The 19964-nt window shown below is 36.4% G+C and overlaps 1 protein-coding gene across 2 annotated transcripts in view; it reads left to right on the top strand.

Moving 5' to 3' along the window:
* The first annotated feature begins 2943 nt into the window (after positions 1 to 2943).
* wwox (WW domain containing oxidoreductase) overlaps positions 2944 to 19964 on the top strand; it is a 196627-nt gene continuing 179606 nt past the window's right edge. For both annotated transcript variants that reach the window (XM_038300080.1, XM_038300079.1), the window contains exons 1-4: positions 2944 to 3174; positions 4163 to 4227; positions 5137 to 5194; positions 8173 to 8342. In XM_038300080.1, the coding sequence (XP_038156008.1) occupies positions 3068 to 3174; positions 4163 to 4227; positions 5137 to 5194; positions 8173 to 8342 (400 nt within the window). In that variant the 5' untranslated portion in view covers positions 2944 to 3067. The remainder of the gene's footprint in view (positions 3175 to 4162; positions 4228 to 5136; positions 5195 to 8172; positions 8343 to 19964) is intronic.

Genomic DNA, 19964 nt, shown 5'->3' with positions numbered 1-19964 from the left:
CTTCTTCTTCCATATCTCCCACTAAGCAGTAGGAAAGTACAGGTGTTCCTAGTTGTTCAGAATTGTTTTGGAGCTGGCTGTGTAACAGCTGGTGTTCGGTAGTGTCACCACAAACTGTTGTCTTCAAGTTAGTGGTGTCTTTCTTCAAAATCCCTCTACTTTGCGGTTTTTGACAAAAAAGTCATAAAAAGAAATTATTTCTGTTTGAACTTCAATTTCTAGTATGTTTCAAGAAGTGCTTCACTAAATAATGTTCTTTCTATATTTGCAGATTTCATTTAATTTGCCCTTTAATCAGTTGGGTTTATACACCTAACTTAATTGGCATGACTATGAACCACGCAAAAATGATTGGTTTAAAGGTCAGCTAGCAAATCAGACATTAGGCTCTATGTCATGATGACATGTTTAAATAATGGACTTCTATAACACAGGGACTACTACATTAAACACTGATCATTTATATTGATCAACATTTGTTATAAGTTAATACATTTTCAGATTCATTCCACTCTAAAAATACAATAGCTAATTGGATTATTTATTCAAGATAATTATTTTATTTTATTTATTATAACAATAAATGTTCATTTGTTGTTAGTGATGTTTTTTACTATATATTAATCTTTTTTTTTGTTTGGATTTAGTATTATGACATATACACTTAATGATTTATTGATTATTTGTTTGTTGTTGACCTTTAAGTTCACGCTATCTTAGCATTGAACAACAGTCATAATGTCCCATTTGTTCTATCTTTGGTTTCTTACTACCGGTATTTGAAGTCCAAGTCACTTCCTAGTGAGTTGAAAAGATGTATTTCTGTTCCATGAAAGGCACTCAGCAGTAAGATGTAGGACAGGACAAGCTATTTTTATACAACAAAAGGTAACGTTAATCAATTGTGCTAAAGCTGTCATCTTTTCAAAATTCAGGAAATAAAATGATACAGTCTACCATCTCTTTCATGAGACCAGTGAACACCTGATGTTAAAACAAAATTAAAGGGGTCAGAGGAAACATTAAAGTATCAACAGTCAACAGATTTGCAATGAATTACCTCATTTTAAGCTACAAACAGAGGGTATAAATCTTATAGTTTTCTTAAAACAAGGCAATATATGTCCTTTGATTGTTATGGGGATTGTTATCTAGAAAATGGCCCATTCCTAGACCCAGGCTCTAGGTAGAATAACAGGCTCCATCTGATAAGATATTTTACCAGTGCTTGCTGGATTTCCATGTCTTATTCTGTGCGCACTTGTTTTCTTTCAATCAAAGAAATGTTTGCCAGAAAATGTAACTCTGATACTTTTGGTAAAAATAAATATCTGTCACTTTCTGTCTGAGTCATCTCCATCTATAGACAGATATAGCTGAGTATCATCAGCCTAATCAAGGTCAATCCCATGATGTCTAATAATTCCACCAATTAGGAACATATAAGAGAATTGGCCCCAACGCTGATCCCAGTGGTACTGCATACGTAGGTAACTCTGGAGCTTGAGGAAGATTGGTCATTAATATGAACAAACTGAAATCTGTCAGATAAATCAGATTTAGATACACATAATACATTTTAGAAATCACAACTAAAATGTATTATCAAATATTAATAAAAAATATCATGTGTGAATATAAGTTTATCATTTTTTTCTAAAAATAATTTTTGTAATAACATTTATCACTTAAAATTCAATAATTGTTTAGCTTTAATTGTAAAATTCTCAGACAAGTCAGCTGTTGCAGGAGAATAGTGTGGTCAACCGACAGGTAAAGCAGAAAGAACAGGTGCATGCAGCTGGTTTTTCATGCAAAAGATAAAATGAGTTCCTGTGCCAGTAGGAACCCACAGGCAGTGATCAAACTTTAAACTGTAAGTTCGGTCTATATAGTTACATTTACGACAATTTATGTGGTTTTTTTTTTCAGTTTATTTTATCGCGAGGACGACCTAGACCCAGACTGAGTTTTTTCTTGTTTATCTTTGTCAATTATAACAATAATTGAACTTTATTTTATTTTTTTTATTGATCTCACATTGCAGAAATTAACTTCTGCATTTAACCCATCCTTTGGGGAGCAGTGAGCATGCCCTAACCACTAGACCGCACTCCCCCAGTGTTGCTTACTGTTCATAATCCTTATTACAAATTAATTATTTTGGTGATACACTATACTACAAAAAGTATTTGTTCACCTGCCTCGACTCACATATGAGTGTTAGCGACACCCCATCCCTATTTAGGGTTACTAAAATATCGATATTCTGAAAAGTATTGATAATCAACCGCTATATCCGAATACAATACTGACTTGTCATGGTATCAATATCAAAGCAAGAGCTTTTTTTAAATTTTTTTTAACTATTGTTATTTTTCGATTTGTGGATTATTTTCACATTAAAGCAGCCAACCTTAAAAATATTTTTACATTTTATTTCCATAGGGGTTATTTATTTACACAGTTATTTGACGAACATCAATAATTGTGTTGAGAATGCATGCTCCATGATAAAGTAAAATATTTACTTTGCCTTTATTTGTAATTTTTACATCTATATGGTATCGCAAATGCCGTTGAGTATCAAATGTTTCCCTGGGCAATGATGTAAAGTTCTGAAATTTAGTATTATGACAAGCCTATTCCTAATCCACAGGTGTTAAATATGGCATTGGTCACCCCTTTGCTGCTTGAACATCTCCAATTCTTCTGGGAAGGCTGTCAAAAAGGTTTAGGAGAGTGTCTTATTTTTATTATTATTATTAACAATACTAAACGCAATCAAATATATTTTCCTTCAGCAATGGAGAGACAGCTGGGCCCTGCTGCTGCAACGAGGGCGCATTGTCTTTATGCAAATACCGTAGTGCAATTAATACTAACGCAAGCGAGCAAGGGTAATTTCCTCAATATCCCATAATGCCTTTGTGGTGTCGTCACTGTGTTATTGCGGAAGTGCCCGCTGAACATTTTTCCTGACAGCGTTTTTTAATCTCCCAGAGCTGATATCGTTGTGTTAGTTAGTGTGCGTGTAACAGCACCGTTTTCGTGGAGAGCTGAAACAATGGCCGCTCTAAAATACGCTGGCATGGACGATACTGACAGCGAGGACGAGTTACCGCCTGGTTGGGAAGAGAGATCTACCAAAGACGGCTGGGTTTACTATGCAAAGTGTGTGGGAAAACGATGGATTTACGCTGTCTGTCAAACAGACTGTTGGTGCAGGACTCTGACATGTATTTCTCTGTAAAATGAACAGTTTTCTTCTAAAAGCTGCTGCAGGTCTTCGGGTTGTAGAACAGACTTAATCTCATGCAATTATTCAGCGAATGTTTTTTTAACAAGCTTTACATTTCTTACATAATCTGTGGGGTCCTCTTAAAAGATTTATAGTCTAATCAGGGTGTCAGAAAGGTAGAATAATACCATGAATGCAGTTATTCTAGTTTCAGAACACAGAGGTCTAAAAGCTTAAATTAGATTTAGATGTATAGGTATGTTTAACTACTAATTTTGTTTATTTTGTATTCAAGAGTAAAATCTAGTTTTGATATAGTGCAACAAAACTAAAAACCCATGATGGGGGTTAGCAATTAATGCAGCTGACAGGTATAACTATAAGGAACACAGTTGCCATTAGTTAAAGATAAATAGTCAGTGGTATCTCACTTTTATTCTAACATCATGTCAACCTGTGCCAATAAAGAAGTTGGTAAATAAGGCTTCTTACAAATATTAGACAATGCATTTATTAAAATTTATTAATGATTTGACTTCTTGAATATTTTATTGAGATTTTATAGAAAGATTGAGATTAATAATTAAACATTCACTGTAAAAATCACAGAAAAGCCAGTCAGTAGCACTGGGCACACCTTATGGGTACATTGAAAAATCAGGTCCTTTTTTCCTTCATATTAAATAGATTGTTTTCTCTCAAAGTTCTAATTTTGTTGGTATTTTGTGTACCTTTTAGCTAGTTTTTAATTAACGTTATTATCTTCTCTGTTTTGAAAACAATTTGAAGGCAGATAAAATAAATGGTTTTACCCTAGTTTTATCCTTTAAAGCATCAAATGATATATGAGTGCAATAACCATTGGAAAGACACGATGCATGATGGGTTATGTATTCCTTATTGATCTCTCTGTGCCCACAGCCATGAAGAAATGAAAACACAATGGGAACATCCCAAGACGGGAAAGAAAAAGCGCTGTGCTGGAGGTTTGTGGAATTATCTTCTACTTGAATCACCCAAACACATTGGTTGCAACTCTGTTCTCCCCTGTGCACACTTCAGTCACCTGATTCCATCCATCCAGAGGCAGGGCCAACACCACCTAAACAAGCCGGCCAAGTAGAACTGCCCTGTGATTAAATAGTTGTGACCCCCCAATTGAATCCCAGCCCAAATCTATGAACCTCCCTGCCCCCATAAATTCAAGCATGAACCCACCCCACTTCACACTTCTATTGGACTCATTACATTTCCATCAAATTGGTCCACCTTAAGTAGACCTCTAACCTACAGTTGGATATACAGATTGTGAGTTGTCTTCATGGATTCAACCACCGTGATGTCTTCTAATTACTAAATTTTTTATGTGACCTGATTTTTTTTCAGTGTGTTCTTGCTTTTCCCCCCACCTTTGTCACCTTCTGAACCAAATAAAAGCTAATGTCAACAAAACAAATACATAATTTACCAACATATCGCTTTTATGCTTAGAAAAGTATTATTACTCTTTTTAACATGTTTCTGCTGTTAGCTATTACCCTCATTATTATTATTTACTCTGACTTCTGCAGACCATCTGATGACCCCTCACCTGTTGATTTGTGATCCACAGTAGGGTCACAACCCATTCCTTAGGAACCACACAACCGAAGGAATCATTGATTTAGCACATATAATTAAGGAGTAATTTGAATTTTTTCCCAGCATATTTTTCTGAACAAATAAAGCAGCTTGTAGGTTCACTTTTGCTCTTATTATGTTTAAGTCTTATTTGCTTGTGCTGTAAGGACACCTACTTTGTATGTATCCCTATTATACCTACGATGGTGTAGCAGGAATACAAACATTGGCATATTTACTATCCTTTAACTAAAGACATTGATTCTATTTTGTAGATTTACCGTACGGCTGGGAACAGGAGACTGACGAAAAAGGCCAGACCATTTTTGTTGAGTAAGTAAAAAAGATGGTTCAATTTTATTTTGTTTGCTTTAAATCTAGGTTTATACACTTTAATGTATTTAATTGGAATTTTATGTAATAGACCAATGAAAAGTTGTACTTAATTGTAAAGAGAAAAGAAAAACACTCTTTTACAAATGAAAATGCTCTAGTGGCATTTATATTTAGTTTATATTAGTCAATACTTTACAGATTCTATTTTAGTTGCGAGTAAAGCTACAAGGCTTTTCAAGATTGCAAGATAATAAAAAAGAATAATAGATTGATATTAATAATAATAATAATAATAATAATAATAATAATAATACATTTTTAAAGCACCTTTCAGCACACCTAAGGACACAATCAAAATATACAATATTTCACAATATACACTATATTTAAAACAGTGGAAGCAGTCAGTGGAAGTATGCAGTCTTCAACAGATACGTTTTTAGTCTTGATTTAAACAGAGGTAAAGTGTTGATAATATGAATATCAGTTGGGAGTGAATTCCAGAGTTTGGGAGCGGAGGGGGAGACAGCTCTACCTCCCATGGTGATGTGGCATGCAGGAAGCTCAATAAGGTGGATGGAAGGGGAAGATCCAAGAGTATGAGAGGGGATAGCAATCTGAAGGAGATTTGAGAGGTATGTGTGAGCAAGATTATGGATGACCTTGAAAACAAACAGGAGGATTTTGAACTAGATTTTAAAGCTGGTAGGAAGCCAGTGAAGCTCCTGTAGGACTAAAATCCCTTAAATCACTACTGCTAAGAGCAAGGGGAATGGACTGCATAACAGAACTTCGGCTCTGTGAGTTTGGCAACTTCACTTAAAAGGAATCTAGGATTACTATTATTCTCCTTCATAAATGAAGAGAATATGCTTCTCTTGTTTTACAAAGGATCAGCATTAGACTGTTTTCCAGATAAGGTAGGATTCCTGTAGGTATGTAGAATGCTATTTTCTGTAGTATGCAGAGTATGCAGCTCTGTATTACAGCAAGGAGCGAGCCATGTATTAATCAAGTCCTTCTTTTTCAAAGGGGCTACATTGTTTAAAGCGCAGTTCAGAGGAGAAGAACCCAATCAACAAGATCTGACAATGATCTGCTAAAGTGGAACCTCTTTTTGGCTGACGAAATCTCCATCAAATGAAGTTCAAGTTCCAAAAAATAAGTCAGATAGGACAGGGTTGGGAGGAAGTACTGTTGTATCGATACAATCAATGGCATATGTCAGCCCAAGGTCCAAAGTATGAAGACGAGAATGTGTTGGACTCTTCACATTTTGAACAAAACCTCTTAAGTCTAAGGTAGCATTAAAGGCTGCATTTAAGCTATCACCTTTCAATGTCAGCATAAATGGGCTTTTAATCCCCATCTATGGTGACCTTGTCAGTAATTTGCTCTAAATCAGATAGGAACTTTGAAAACTGATCTAACAAAATAAGAACAAGGTTCATGTGGAAGATACAATTGGAAGTGGTTTTGTTGCTTTACAATTTGGATGGGTAAACTAAGGGTTAAATGTTCAAAATAATTGTAACTCTTGACTGGCTTAAGAATAATCAGGGAAATCTTTCAGACTAAAAGATTTTTCCATGTCTCCTTGCCCAGAATTTTTGGGCATATGTTGAAATTTAAATAGCTAGATGGTGTTGCCTTATTTATGCTAACATAATCCTCTTGTTGCAGCCGGGTTCCTGTAAGACAACATAAATCATTTGGATTATCACAGATAAAGTCATTAACTGACAAACTCTAAAGAAAAAGTTATGATGTTAAAGAAACTGTAGGCAGGATGAGGAAATGAGATTTACGGGTGTCACGACTGGTGCTGTGGGTAACACCGCCACCAGCCAACCAGCAGGGGAGGGTGCAGAAATTCTTCATGGACAGGCTGTATTACGGCACTGCACTGGTGATCCTGGAACACTGTTTACTATGTGACTGGTTACTACAAGACCACTGCTTATATTTTATGACGGCAATGAAATAACTGTTTGTTTTAGTCCAACTTCCATGATGGCTTCCATTTTTTTCTGCAAACCAACTGTAGCAAAGCAAAAAAAACCCTAATGTTACTAAACAAACAAGATCTTTAGCATGTGGCTAGGCAAGCTGCTAACGTAATATCCCTGCTAACAGGTTGGGCTTATAAGTCTAACAACCCCTGTATCTTTTTTGGAAGGCAAGGCAAGGCAAATTTATTTGTATAGCACAATTCAGTACAAAGACAATGCAAAGTGCTTTACATGATTAAAATACAGGAAAATAAAACAGAATCAAAGCAAGTAGGAAAAAATAAAAGAATAAATAAAATAAAATAAAAAATGCAGAAACAAAAAAAGAATATTAAAAACAGTTGGATTAAAGAAAATATGTTTTAGTTGAACTGTTTAACTAGAACAGTCGAAAAGGTGCCATCTGTAAATATTCAGTGCTACACAACAACTGATGCATGATTACAGTTAATGCTGCTACAGCTAGGTCTCGCTGATTACTTGGTGATTACTAAATACCATTTACATGTTTTTCACTTTTTTTTTCAATTGGAGTAACTTTATTATTATTATTTTTTAGATTATCCTTTAGGATTTTGTTTCTAATTTATATGATGTTGGTTCAGGTAAAATAGACATCCATGACTGTATGTATGGTTTGACTCATCCACAAAAGAGGACAAATCCAAAATACAATTAATAATGAATTAAGGAATCTAGGGTCAGGTAAATGGAAGCCAACATCTCTGCAGACCCCACAGATCTTTGATCCAAACCATACAGACTTTTACCAATTTGTCCCTTTAGTAGGGATTTGCAACCAATGTGTTGTTTTTTTTAATAATATCCCTAATACCGGAATATTTAGGTTTGTGAGTGTGAAAGGACAAATAAATCGAGCAGTCAAATATGTTTTTAAAGAGTTTTATGTCGTTTCAATTAATCAAATGTATGAAATAAATGTTCTTTTTTTTGTCTTTTTAGTCACATTAACAAGCGCACCACCTATTTTGACCCACGCCAGGCCTTTACGGTTGAGGATGTTGTGGTGAAGCCAAAGAGGTATGATGGAAACACTGCTGCCCTGGAAATTCTGCAGGGTCGTGACCTGTCTGACAAAGTTGTCCTCATCACTGGGGGCAACTCTGGTATCGGTAGGTTCCAGTATCTCTTTTACCATTATTAATGGTTTTTCTTTTATGCAGGGAGTTTTGTTATAGCCTAGAGAAGCGTGTTACCCCAGTATAACCACCAGGTGGCGACATTGCATCTCAGTAGGAGGATGCCCTCCAACAGTGACTTTCCTCCCCTGCATGATCCCCTCTTCCACAAGCAGACATCCATCAACATTAGCCTCCGAAATGATACACTTAGACTCAACAAATCACTCCTTAATACCAAACATGACTGCATTGAAGTTCATTAGCAGGGCTGAATTGGATGTCATTGTTAACTGTAATGAATGGTGTCCATTTGTATCTAGCAAATGCACGGCTCACCATATAATGGCCTGGAAACAAATGTATTTCCTTTTTGCTTTAGTTTAGATTAGCACAAGCTCCGGCCATTTGTTCACACTCTCAGCTTCTTTTGAGCTGGATAATGACCGCATGAGGGAGATCAAATAAACATAAAATCGTTAATTGTCTTTATATTCAAATTTGTTGTCCAGAGGAAAATCACAGCAGTATAATTGTTCTGTGTGTCTAATATGTGATGGTGGAGGGCAGAAATATAATATATAGATTCAAAGCTGCTCAGGGGCCTTCACTGAACAAAGACTTTATTGACTCGCTGCTCCTGTTTTATTGAAATCTTTGCTTAGTCTTGATTTTATGGAAAATAGATGATCAATATAGGGATTTAGTATTGTTTTAACAAACATTTATTTGAACAATTTTGGTTGATTGATTTGACATATAGGCCAATTTATATTTACTCATTCAGCAACCAATTTTGTATTTCTGGTTTAGATGTAAGTAAAAAAAGCCCATCTGGGAGAAGCAAAGTCATAGACGGATGAAGGTATTTTAGCTGTAGAGGATCGAAAAATATTCTGAAAAAGAATAATAATAAAAACCATTTTGATTTACTGTGGTTTTTTGACCTTGTGTACCTCTACACTGCCTACTCCTGAGAATCAGGTACTCAGACTCTTAAAATATTTCAATGTCTCTGCCATAGTACATCCTCAAACATTGGTGATTGTGGATTTTAATCTCACACCAACATAATGCAATCCCAAATTGTAAAGAAGGGAAACTGAAATTTTTTTCTTTTACAAATAAACATATAAAAAGTGTCGCCTGCTTTTGAATTCAGTCCACTTTACCTTAAAACCCTTAACTAGAAGATAGTCCATCCAATTGCTTTCACTTACAGTAATCATAATCCAAGCAGTGTGTAATATAAAGCCAGCCTAAATCCAGCTGTTTTGTAAAGCCCTATGAGGGTTGTAAGAGAACATCACATAATTATGTAAAACATTATTACAGAGGCTGAAAATGATCAAGTTTATGCTGTTAAAGGAATAGTACACCCAAAACATGTTTAGCCTTCATTTTCTACTCACCCCCATGCTGAACAACACTATGGAGTACTTTTTTGATATCTCAAATGCATCTGGAGATCTGGGAGGCTTCTTGCTGTCTGCTGACATTCAAATAATGGAGGTCTATGGCGCCCAAGGCAGAAAGGTCCATAAAAGTCCACAAAAAACGTGTCAATATTCCTCCATACTGCTCGTCCAATGTATTCCAAGTGTCCTGAGTGGGTAGCATCCAGAATTTACTCGAAACGAAGTCATTTAGAATGTTTTTAGAGCATAAACAGTAGTGTATAGGATTTCCTGAAAGCGCGCGCCGGCGCGTTCACGACGCTACGGAAACCGCGGCAGACCAAACCAGATGAAAGTGCGCATTCAGCGTCTGCTCTGCCGATAATGCAAGCGTAGAAGAAGAAATGTGCTGTTTACCTGTGCAAAGAAAGAAACAACGAAACAAAAATGTCTGAGGACTTCAGTGTTGAGGAAGAGCATGAGTTCTTTGCCGTTACTGATGTCTTATGTGGACATCAGTAACGCACACAGGACTCACCTTAGCATAGACTTATACGCGATAAATTGTCTTTTTGCTTGGTATGGCATTTGAGATGACATCTTCCTTTTTACTAAGCTCTTAAGATTTCTAATCTGAAGCCAGTGACTCGAACTTTAACAATAACCTTTATGCTTTTGTTTTCTTATTTCTTGTGTTAAAATGTTTGTCTGTTTTTTCCTTTGATCTAAATATTCGAACATCAAAATGTCATCCTCTGATTTTTCTTTTGTCAAAATCAAGGCATCATGCAGTAGCAGAAGTGTAACATCCTGAGTTAGCATCAGTGCTGCTTGATTTAAAATTATGCGAGTGTCAGAATTTATTGACATCCCTGTCTATTTTAGTATTTTTTTTGTTTGTCTTTTTTGTAAACAAATTGGTAATGTTTGATGTATTCCTTTAATAAACTGTAGCAAGACTTAAAATTCTGATATGTTTATCAAAAGCATGTTTTTCTGTAGTTTAGAGACAATAAATACAATTATAAATAATAGTATATATACTTATTGAGACTGGCCTGTTTAATTTTCTTACAGTTTAGTTATGTAAGAGCTGGCTAAAGTTGATGTAGACTATGATATTAAATAAACATAATTTTCTTTGTTATTCTAACTTTGCAAATAAAAAAAAGTGCTATTTAAGCTGGATAGTCTAAACTATTCAGCAAATCTGTTTATTTTTCAGTCATTATTGTTTAGCTGTTTACTGTAGGTCTTTGTTTTTCCGGAAGTGAAAGGTGACTTTAGAAGTTTTTAGGTCTTTTATCAGGATCATCAGTCTTCAGTTTGTGGTTCTGATATCAATATGCGAATTGTTATATAATATTTTGTAAAATTTTATCCTTTTAAATCAGGCTATGTTTTAGCTAAAAAGAAAAAAATTGTATTTTGAATTTTTTTAATAACAATAAAAGTTAAAATATTATTAATATTATTATTGCGAACTTGGCAAGTAAATATGTATTTTAATTTGTTTTTGGGGATTATTCAGCAAAAAAAAATAAATAAAAAAATACAGTGCTTAAAGGATCTTCATCTATACTTGGATCTTAATTTTCTTTGCAATTCTTCAACAATTTCTTTCAAGATGAGAAAGAAGATCTGTTTTTAAATTATTTTTCTTTTTTTCACATATGTTCTCGTATAGATATATAACATAATAGCAAAAAGGGAAAGGAGAAATAGAGGAATAGTTTCTGCATGATTAAGGAACAAGCAAGATTTTCTTCATGAAACTAACTTAAAGAACAGAGTATATGAGGAGATCAAAAAATTATTCTCCAAATATTAAACCTTATTTTCCTTTATTTAGTAAAGAATTAAATACCAGTTTATTTTACAATAAATGCATGAAAAATCGTATAACCCTTAACTAAGAAATATGTAGAGGAACCATAAAGGTGTGAAGCTTCAGTTTAAAGAGGAAAGGGTTATTAGTGGACTTTCAATGAAACAAGAAGACTGAATGTTCACAGTTTCACCCCTAGAGGGCACAGGAGGACTTTGAATGCTGCCTTTCAGCTCTTAAACCATCATCATGAGAAATTCCTTCACAAGTGTTTCTTTTTTATTATTTTGTCATGATTAAAATCCTAACAGTTAGGCCTATAACCCAAATTTAACAATTGCTGAGGAGTGCTTGCTAAAAATAAATGTTTATGTTGGAGAGAAAAAAAAGCTAAATTTACTCTGGACTCTCTCAGGTAGCTACACCCCACAGACATTCTCATAAAGTATGAATTCTTAATAAACTCATATTAACATAACCTTTGTTTTACTCTGCCCCTTATTAAAAATGCAGAGGCTGTAATTAACAGTATTCTAGTAGTAATTGCTTCGTCTTGCGTCATCCTTTGACGTTGCTAAAGTGAAATGTGGTTATGCCAATTGCTTGGACCCACTTAGCATTTTAATAGCATCAATAGTGTTTTAAAGCACATGTCAAGGCTATTTCCACTCTTCCCACTGCGCACGTGTTCCACAGCAAGTGTGACATTTTTATTATTAGTAATGGTAGGATATTATTTAATTAGAAAATTTACATTTGAACCCCCTAATTTTACTCTAAATGCACATGAACATGAAAAGCGCATGGATAAATTTATCTATGCGTGAAATATCATGGGTTTGTGTCTTGGTGATGAGCCTGGAAGCTGCGGAGCGCCAGGAGCTGGGAGGCGAGGAGCTAATCCAGCTTGGTGTTTGCAACATTAGTCTTTCTCTTTCGTGCTTTCTGTTGCAAATTAAAAACCTGTACCAACCTGAGTGGTGATTTTTAATTGTGATAATGGAAATGAATGATGGTAGTTTGACCCCCTCCCCATGCACTCTCCCTGTTCTTCCCAAAGGTTTTTCTCTGCTGCACAGACCTGTGGTTCACCTGTACCTCTGCATTGATTCCTAAGCGGCTGTGACCCAAGCCTAAGCCTACTATCCATCCCCATTACGCACTCCTGCTCTGGCTCTAATTCCCTGCTATCAGCTAACGCTCAGGTTATTTACTGGCCAGGTCCACGGAGCATTTTATACTTAAAGAACCTTTGTCATGAAATCTCAAGGCCCCTCTGGTTTGAGGGACAAAATGCTTGTTTTTTTATAAATATAGAATGAATGTTATACATAGGGCAGCTGATTTATTATGATCTATACCCTAAAATATGATCTCTGTTAAAGCGAGACTGTATTTGTATTGTCATCTGTTAGCACATGCAGTTGTATGTGCCACCTGACAGCTCTTTTGGGAAATATATGTCCGTTTATGTATCCCACAACCTGGGGTCTATCATCAGTCAGCTAGTTGCCATGTTGTCAGCACAATGTATGTTTAATAATGGTCAGAAATAACACATTGACCCTTCTCTTACTCAGACAGAATATTCAATCAGGCACTGAATGGGAATTTTTTTTTTACTCATAATTCAGCAGATACAGAAGGGAAGAAAAAACTCTCCAACATTTTATGCTCTTTCAACAATCGTTTAGTCTCTATTTCCAGACATATTTAGTTGGAGAAATAATCTTAACTGCATTGTTGTATTATTCTGTTTTATTCCTCAAATCCAGGTTTTTTACTGACAGCGATTATTGTTTTTCTTTCATGCCTCACCTGACAATTCAAATTTTGACCTATTCTGAATATTTCTTTTAAGATTAAGGATCAAATTGCAAAAGAGCAAAATTATACAGGAGCATCCTGCAAAGAGTTGCAAAAGAATATCCCCTTTTCATGCACATGTCAAACCCTTATCTCTTATTTTTTGCTTGTTTTATTTTAAAGCATGTGAAAGTTTTGTTTATGAGCTGACATTACAGTTTACAGACTGTTTGTATTGTATTTTTTAGTTTAGACAAAAGGACTTAAGGAAAAAAGAATGGCTATAGTTTGTTTCCCTTAACGTTTTATCTGATTTATGATAAAATTAAGTTGTTTGTTTGATCATTTGTAGGCCCAAAATAGAAAGACTTTACAGACGTGTACATTTATTGGGCTCCAATTTTAGCCAAAAACATTTCTTATTTCTGATTTTATTTTTTAACTCTTCCTGTTTACAATTGTAACTTAACTTTTTTTTTTTCTAATGCTAACTTTTTAGAGAAATAGAGTCTGATCCCAGAGCTCAGTTTAAAATTAATGCATGCATTGCAATCCTCCTCCTGCTGTTGTTTTAAAGGCATGTGGTCAGTCCTGGAATAAGAGGCTGAAAAGACCCAGACAGTGGTGGATTTGGAAAAAGAGCGACTCATGATGTTTTTTTTTTGTATCTTAATGCATCACCTCCGCTGTGTTTTAGGACTTTATTTTTATTCATGAAAGTCTAACGTCGTTCATGTATTTGCTCTGATCCCGCTGTTGTGCTGTGTGGATTAAGTGTCAGGGCCGACGCTCTCCTCTCTCTGGATGGAGAGATCCCTAAGCGTATTCAGTGAGTCGCGGAGTTGTGGGAGCCTCCGCTCGCAGATTAAACCCACAGCCGAGCTTTGTGGCTGATCATTAGATTGAGGCAGATTTGTTAGGCATAACTGCCATTAAATTGGCTGCAAAGCTCTGGTATTTACTGCACTGCTGTTTATGAATAAGGACCCCCTTAAAGAGGCATGCAGCGACGCGTTAAACCCAAGCCTCAGTAAGGAGGGAACTGCATTATTCATAGTTAGAAGAATTAGATGGATAAAAAGATGTTTTTGGAGAAGATGTCTGTCCCTCTGAGTGGCTTTTAGTTTAGATGACATGATCCACACCATCTTGTTTTTTATTCTTTGTGTGTGTGGGCACATATTGAGATATATGATATATTGCAAAAGTATCAATATCCTTTGAACTTTTTTTTATAACCTGTCATGTTAAAGCCACATGTTTTTAAGTATAAACCGGGAATTTTGAGTTATAGACTAACTCAAAGTAAAGCTCAATTTTGAAGTGAAAAGACTTTGACACTTGGTTTTCCAAATGATTTGTGAAGAAGAATTAGAAAAGTGTGATGAGCATTTGTAGTTTGCTCATTTTTAATTCTTTTTTGTCCAACTGATGGGATTTTATCCCTATTATATTTACAATGTTTCCTTTAAAGATATATGTTTGAGAACATCTGGGAAAAGTAGCATCTTGAAGACCAGGGAACAGAGGACAAATCGGAGAGAAAGTTCTGGAGAAGTTATGTTCAATTAAATTTGGTTCATTTCTTAAGTTTTCTTAAGTTTATTGCAGCTTGCAAAAAAAGTATGATCAAAATCATTAAGACAGATTTAAGAAAGTTAAGTACGCACATTTCAGATTGATCCTATACCTACCAATCTCCAGTTTGGTAAAAAAAAGTTTTTTTTATCTAAAAAACCCCCACTGGATTGCATCAAGTCATTGACTTGTAGAACTTACTCCTCCTGGATGAGCATTTACTAATAAATCCTATCCATGCATTTGTCCGAGCATGTATTTGTCCATGTTTTTGCTTTGCAGCAATCCTTCACACCAGGCATGCATGTAGCGACAGTCGAGAGGAAAATTCCTTTGTTTACAGGAAGAAACCGCCAGCAGAACCAGGCTCAGTGTGAGCAGCCTTCTGCCAAGCCTGAACAGGATGTTTGAGCAGACAGAAGCAGAAATGCAAAAAGAAAACAAAAAAGCATGGATATTGGAGTACCCTCCATGTTAAAGGAAAATAAAAAAGTAATACACACACCACTGGTGGTAAGCTGCCAGTGTGGCCACAGCTGCCCTGAGGCACACTGACAGAAGCAAGGCTACCGCAAACAGGTGCCACCGGGTCTAGCCACTGAAAAACAAGTGTATGACAAAGAGAAAATGAAGTTAGTGGCAGCAGCAGATGCCTCCCTCCAGGATGCTGTGACAGATGAAGAGAACACCAGGCCAGATGGAGCCACATTAATAGAAAAACAGAGAAAAAGACGTTAGAAGTTGAACTAACAGCAAATAATAGGAATGGATAGTAGTAGGAACCTTTTCCTGTGAGGGAAAGTGGTTATTAAGTCCTCTAACAGCCTAAGCCTATAGAAGCATAACGGCAGAGATACCTTAGGATGACCTGACTATAAGCAAGAAGAAAAATGTTAAGCTTTGTCTGAACAGTAGAGAGGGTGGATGCCTAATGGAAGTTGCATCTAATTGAAGTTTCAGGTTCCACAGTAGAGGAACCTGTAAACTAAATGTTTGTATCCATTCTACTTTTATAAACTCTGGGAACCAGAAGGGTTAGGGTATAGAGCAGGGTTAGCTTATTAAACAATTTAAGCTTTAAACGTATTAATTTTAACAGCTTTATTTTATCTGTCATCTTAAACTCTGAAGCAGGGGTGTCAAACTGGTTCCAGAAAGGGCCATGTGGCTACAGGTTTTCTTTCCAACCAGTTTAGAACCAGTTTGACACCCCTGCTCTAAAGGTTTTGGAAAAACAGCAAACCCCCAACAAACCACCAAAGACATGGCTGCCTACTTATGCTGCCTGGCTGTTTCAGGGGAGCATTAGCTCACCATGAGTCTGGAAAAGCGCCAAAGAGCCACAGCTGAGGTGGGAGAAGTTTTTTTTACAGAAGTATTAGTTATAAGTTTTACTACCTGCTGCATGGTCTATATTGAAAATTGGAAAGAGGCAAATGTTTGAAGAAAACTTAAAAATCCCCATTTCACTTTGCCTCAACCCATGAAATTGAGTCTGTAAACATGCAGAAGATGATGCTGTAGTTAGATGAGATCATAATCAAACTTTTGTGCCTAATTTTAAAACGTTATGTTTAGAAAAACACTAATATGGTAAATGGTCTCTACTTTTGAAGCGATTTTTCAAGTCAGGAGACTTGACCAAAGCTCTTTACATTACAATCAGTCATTCAATCATTCACGCACACACTGATGGGGTCAAGCCGAATGGTGGCCACAGCTGCCCTGGGCTCACTGACAGAAGCAAGACTGCGGTTCACTGGCGCCACAGGGCCCTCTGACACCCATTAGTAGGCAAAACTGGTAAAGATTAACTCTGCAAGACTTGCTAACTAAAGTAAAAGTTGGTTCTACAAAGCACTGGCATGGATGGGAACGAATATAAAAATTCTGACTTTAGATTTGTATCAGCTGCATAAAAACAAACAAAAAAACCCCTCCATGTGTCCTTTTTCCACTACTTTACAACCACATTGTGTTAGTGATCTAACTGTGACCTAAAACCCCAATAAGCCCCAAACTCCGTCTCTCCTCTGTTTCACCAGCGAATTACAGGACGGTTGTATTTTTTTATTTTATTTTTTTCCCGTCCACATTGATGAATGTGTTTATTGGCAATGTAATGAAAACCACTTATGGTTGGTTAGCCAAATTATTCAACTTTATTAACCTTGAATTAAATTTGCTATGCAGACCCAAACTAGTGTAACATGGAAATAATATCATGCTGTAGGTCAGAAGGGCTCAATAATGATTACAGCTCTGATATAATAGAAGTGAAGTGGTTTATATAGAGATACATATCTGTGATTTAAGGCTGCAGGTAAATAAAGCAAAGGAGTATGAAGTTATTGTGTGTGGTCAAGTACTTTATAGATCTATGTTTTATAGAGTGCACATGATAAGGGGATTTAAGTTGCATTATTTGGGGGGATTTTTGATGACACTTCCGTGTGGATCTATGTGCTTGAATAGGCTCTATGCACAGCTCCACTACTTCCTGAATTTAAGGCAGCTCCTTTGTTTCCTGTCTTTCATGTTTGGATGCACTGATTAATCCAGGTGTGTATGACCTAAGTAACTGGCCAGACACACCTGGATTAATCAGTTCGTCCAGTAATGAAAGACAGGAAACAAAGGAGATGCCTTAAATTCAGGAAGTAGTGGAGCTGTGCATAGAGCCCATTGGCCTCGCAGGTTGCACAGATGGGGTCCAGTTTGGTGTGCTTAGACACATTCTACTATCCTTACCTTTTCCCGTTTGAGGAAGAAGAGGTTGAGACAGAGGGTCAGAAGAAGAGATCGGGGGAGGGTGGTCCCCCAGACAGAGGACAGCATCGGTGAGCAGGGGGGTGCAGGTAGGAGGGGACAAGGAGGGGTAATGGAAGCACTCCAGTGCTCTCGCCTGGAACAGCTCAACCTTGGGCCGTAATTACCAACCATACATTCCACTTTTGGGGTGACATCTCCCTCCTCTTGCACCAGTGGAGGAGAATTAGAGGGGATCTTAAAAGTCAGAAAGAGTCAGAGAGTTGGGTTGTTGCTCGCTTCTTGAGTGAAAAAGCACACAGCAGCCAGTGGAACAGGTGTATTTATCACTCAGTCAGAAGCTCGGAGCTGTATTTAGGGTCACTTGGATTTTTGAGTTTTCCATTTCCACAGACAGATTAAGGCTTAAGAAACTTATTTAAATCTTTCAATTTTATCCCTCTCATGTTTTGTTACTCTTATATTAACTAACTAGTAACATACTGATATGCTAAAGACAGTAGAAACTAAGGTTGTTCTTATTTATTTTGATAAATATAAAATAAGGTGCTTATTATTGAATATTCATTATTCACTATGCATAATCTTTTGTCTAAATCAAACAAGTAACTCTTTCATTACATTGGCAGCTATAATGAGTTATGTCACATCCCTCCTGACAGATGAGTGTTACTGAGTGAGGCAGCTTTGTTCATTTTGAAGACCCAACTTGGCTCCATATCTTGGATGTTTCTTTAGTTTATATATATATATATATATATATATATATATATATATATATATATATTTTTTTTTTTTTTTTTAGCTTCAACACTACAGGGTATATATGAAATCTTAGTTTTCTGGTGCTTTACCGGCCATTGCATGATGTTGTTCTAGAGCACACTGCAACAAATAGGTGTTGCACAAAAAAAATTAAACATTTTTATCACCTTAGACCAGGAGTATTTAGATGGTAGAATTTTCTCCTCAGTATGAACTTAGGATCCCTAGAGCAGACATCCCCAACCTTGGTCCTCGAGGCCCGCAGTCCTGCAGGTTTTAGAGGTTTCCTTGCTCCAGCACAGCTGATTTTAATTGAAAGCTGATTAACAGGCTTTTGGTCTACTGCAATCGTTATAATCAGCTGTGCTAAAGCAGGGAAACCTCTAAAACCTGCAGGACAGCGGCCTCGAGGACCAAGGTTGGGGATGCCTGCCCTAGAGTCCTGCTAATAACCTCATTATTTGACTCAGGTGTGTTAAAACAGAGACGTATTTAAAAGGTGGACACTGGAGTTTGAGGATTGGGATCGAAAAATCTCTGAAGCTGTCTTCTTCCAGGTTTGATAAAAAGCATGTTTCAGCTCCGGGACAGAGCGTAATGATCTTGGTTCTGTTGTTTTTCTCCAGTTTTCAGTTTCGAGTTTAGCCAGGTTTTTCCTTGTTTTCTAGCTTTATTGGTGTCTGGATTCATTTAAGTTGCTTAGGTTTTTCTGTTTGTCCTCTGTTGCCCCCTTGTGTTCTTTTCCCTTGGCTTCCTCACCAGCTCTGCTCACACCTGCTCCTTATCAGCTCATTAGTCCTACCTTTGTTCAGTCAGCCATAAATACGCTCTTTCTGCAGTCCCTCTTTGCTGGTTCCTTGTCTTATTTCATCCTACCCTGGCTCCTCATGACTTTTCCCCCTGATGTTTCCATGGTCCTGGTTAGTGTTCAATTTTTATATCGGTTTTTTTTGGATTTCTGTTTTGATTTACATTTTTAAGTTGGATTTTTGGATTCCTGTTTTTGCTGCCTGATTTTTCATTAAACATTCCAAGATCTCTCCCCTGCCTCTCAGCTTCTGCTTTTGGGTCCTAACAAAAACCTTAAAACCAAATCGTGACACACAGAACCTGTTCCACTCCTGAATGATTTGATGGTCAGAAATCCCCATGCTGTATATATGTGTTTGAACAGATCAAGGCAGCTTCAGAGATCTTAAAATCGTAGCCAAGGAGGAACTAGGCTTGTGGAGATCGATATTTCTATTCTTGGTATTTTGGTTTTTACAGTAGTTTGATTTTTCATGATGTTTTAAAGGGAGGAAGTTTGTTTGAATGCATTAGTTGGTGGGCCTCCAATTAACTCAGCTGTTGTTAATTAAGGTAGCAGAAGCTATCCTCATGGACAATAAACCATTTTTACGTGTTGAATCTGAGGCATTGAATTTCATAAAACATTTCAGGCTTTTTAAACATATTTCCTTAGAGTTTGGC

Source organism: Cyprinodon tularosa, unplaced genomic scaffold (genome assembly GCF_016077235.1).
Source record: "Cyprinodon tularosa strain WSP-4 unplaced genomic scaffold, ASM1607723v1 ctg44, whole genome shotgun sequence".
Taxonomy (NCBI): Eukaryota; Metazoa; Chordata; class Actinopteri; order Cyprinodontiformes; family Cyprinodontidae; genus Cyprinodon; species Cyprinodon tularosa.
Note: the sequence above shows the minus strand (reverse complement) of the source record. Positions and strands in the feature narration are given on the sequence as shown.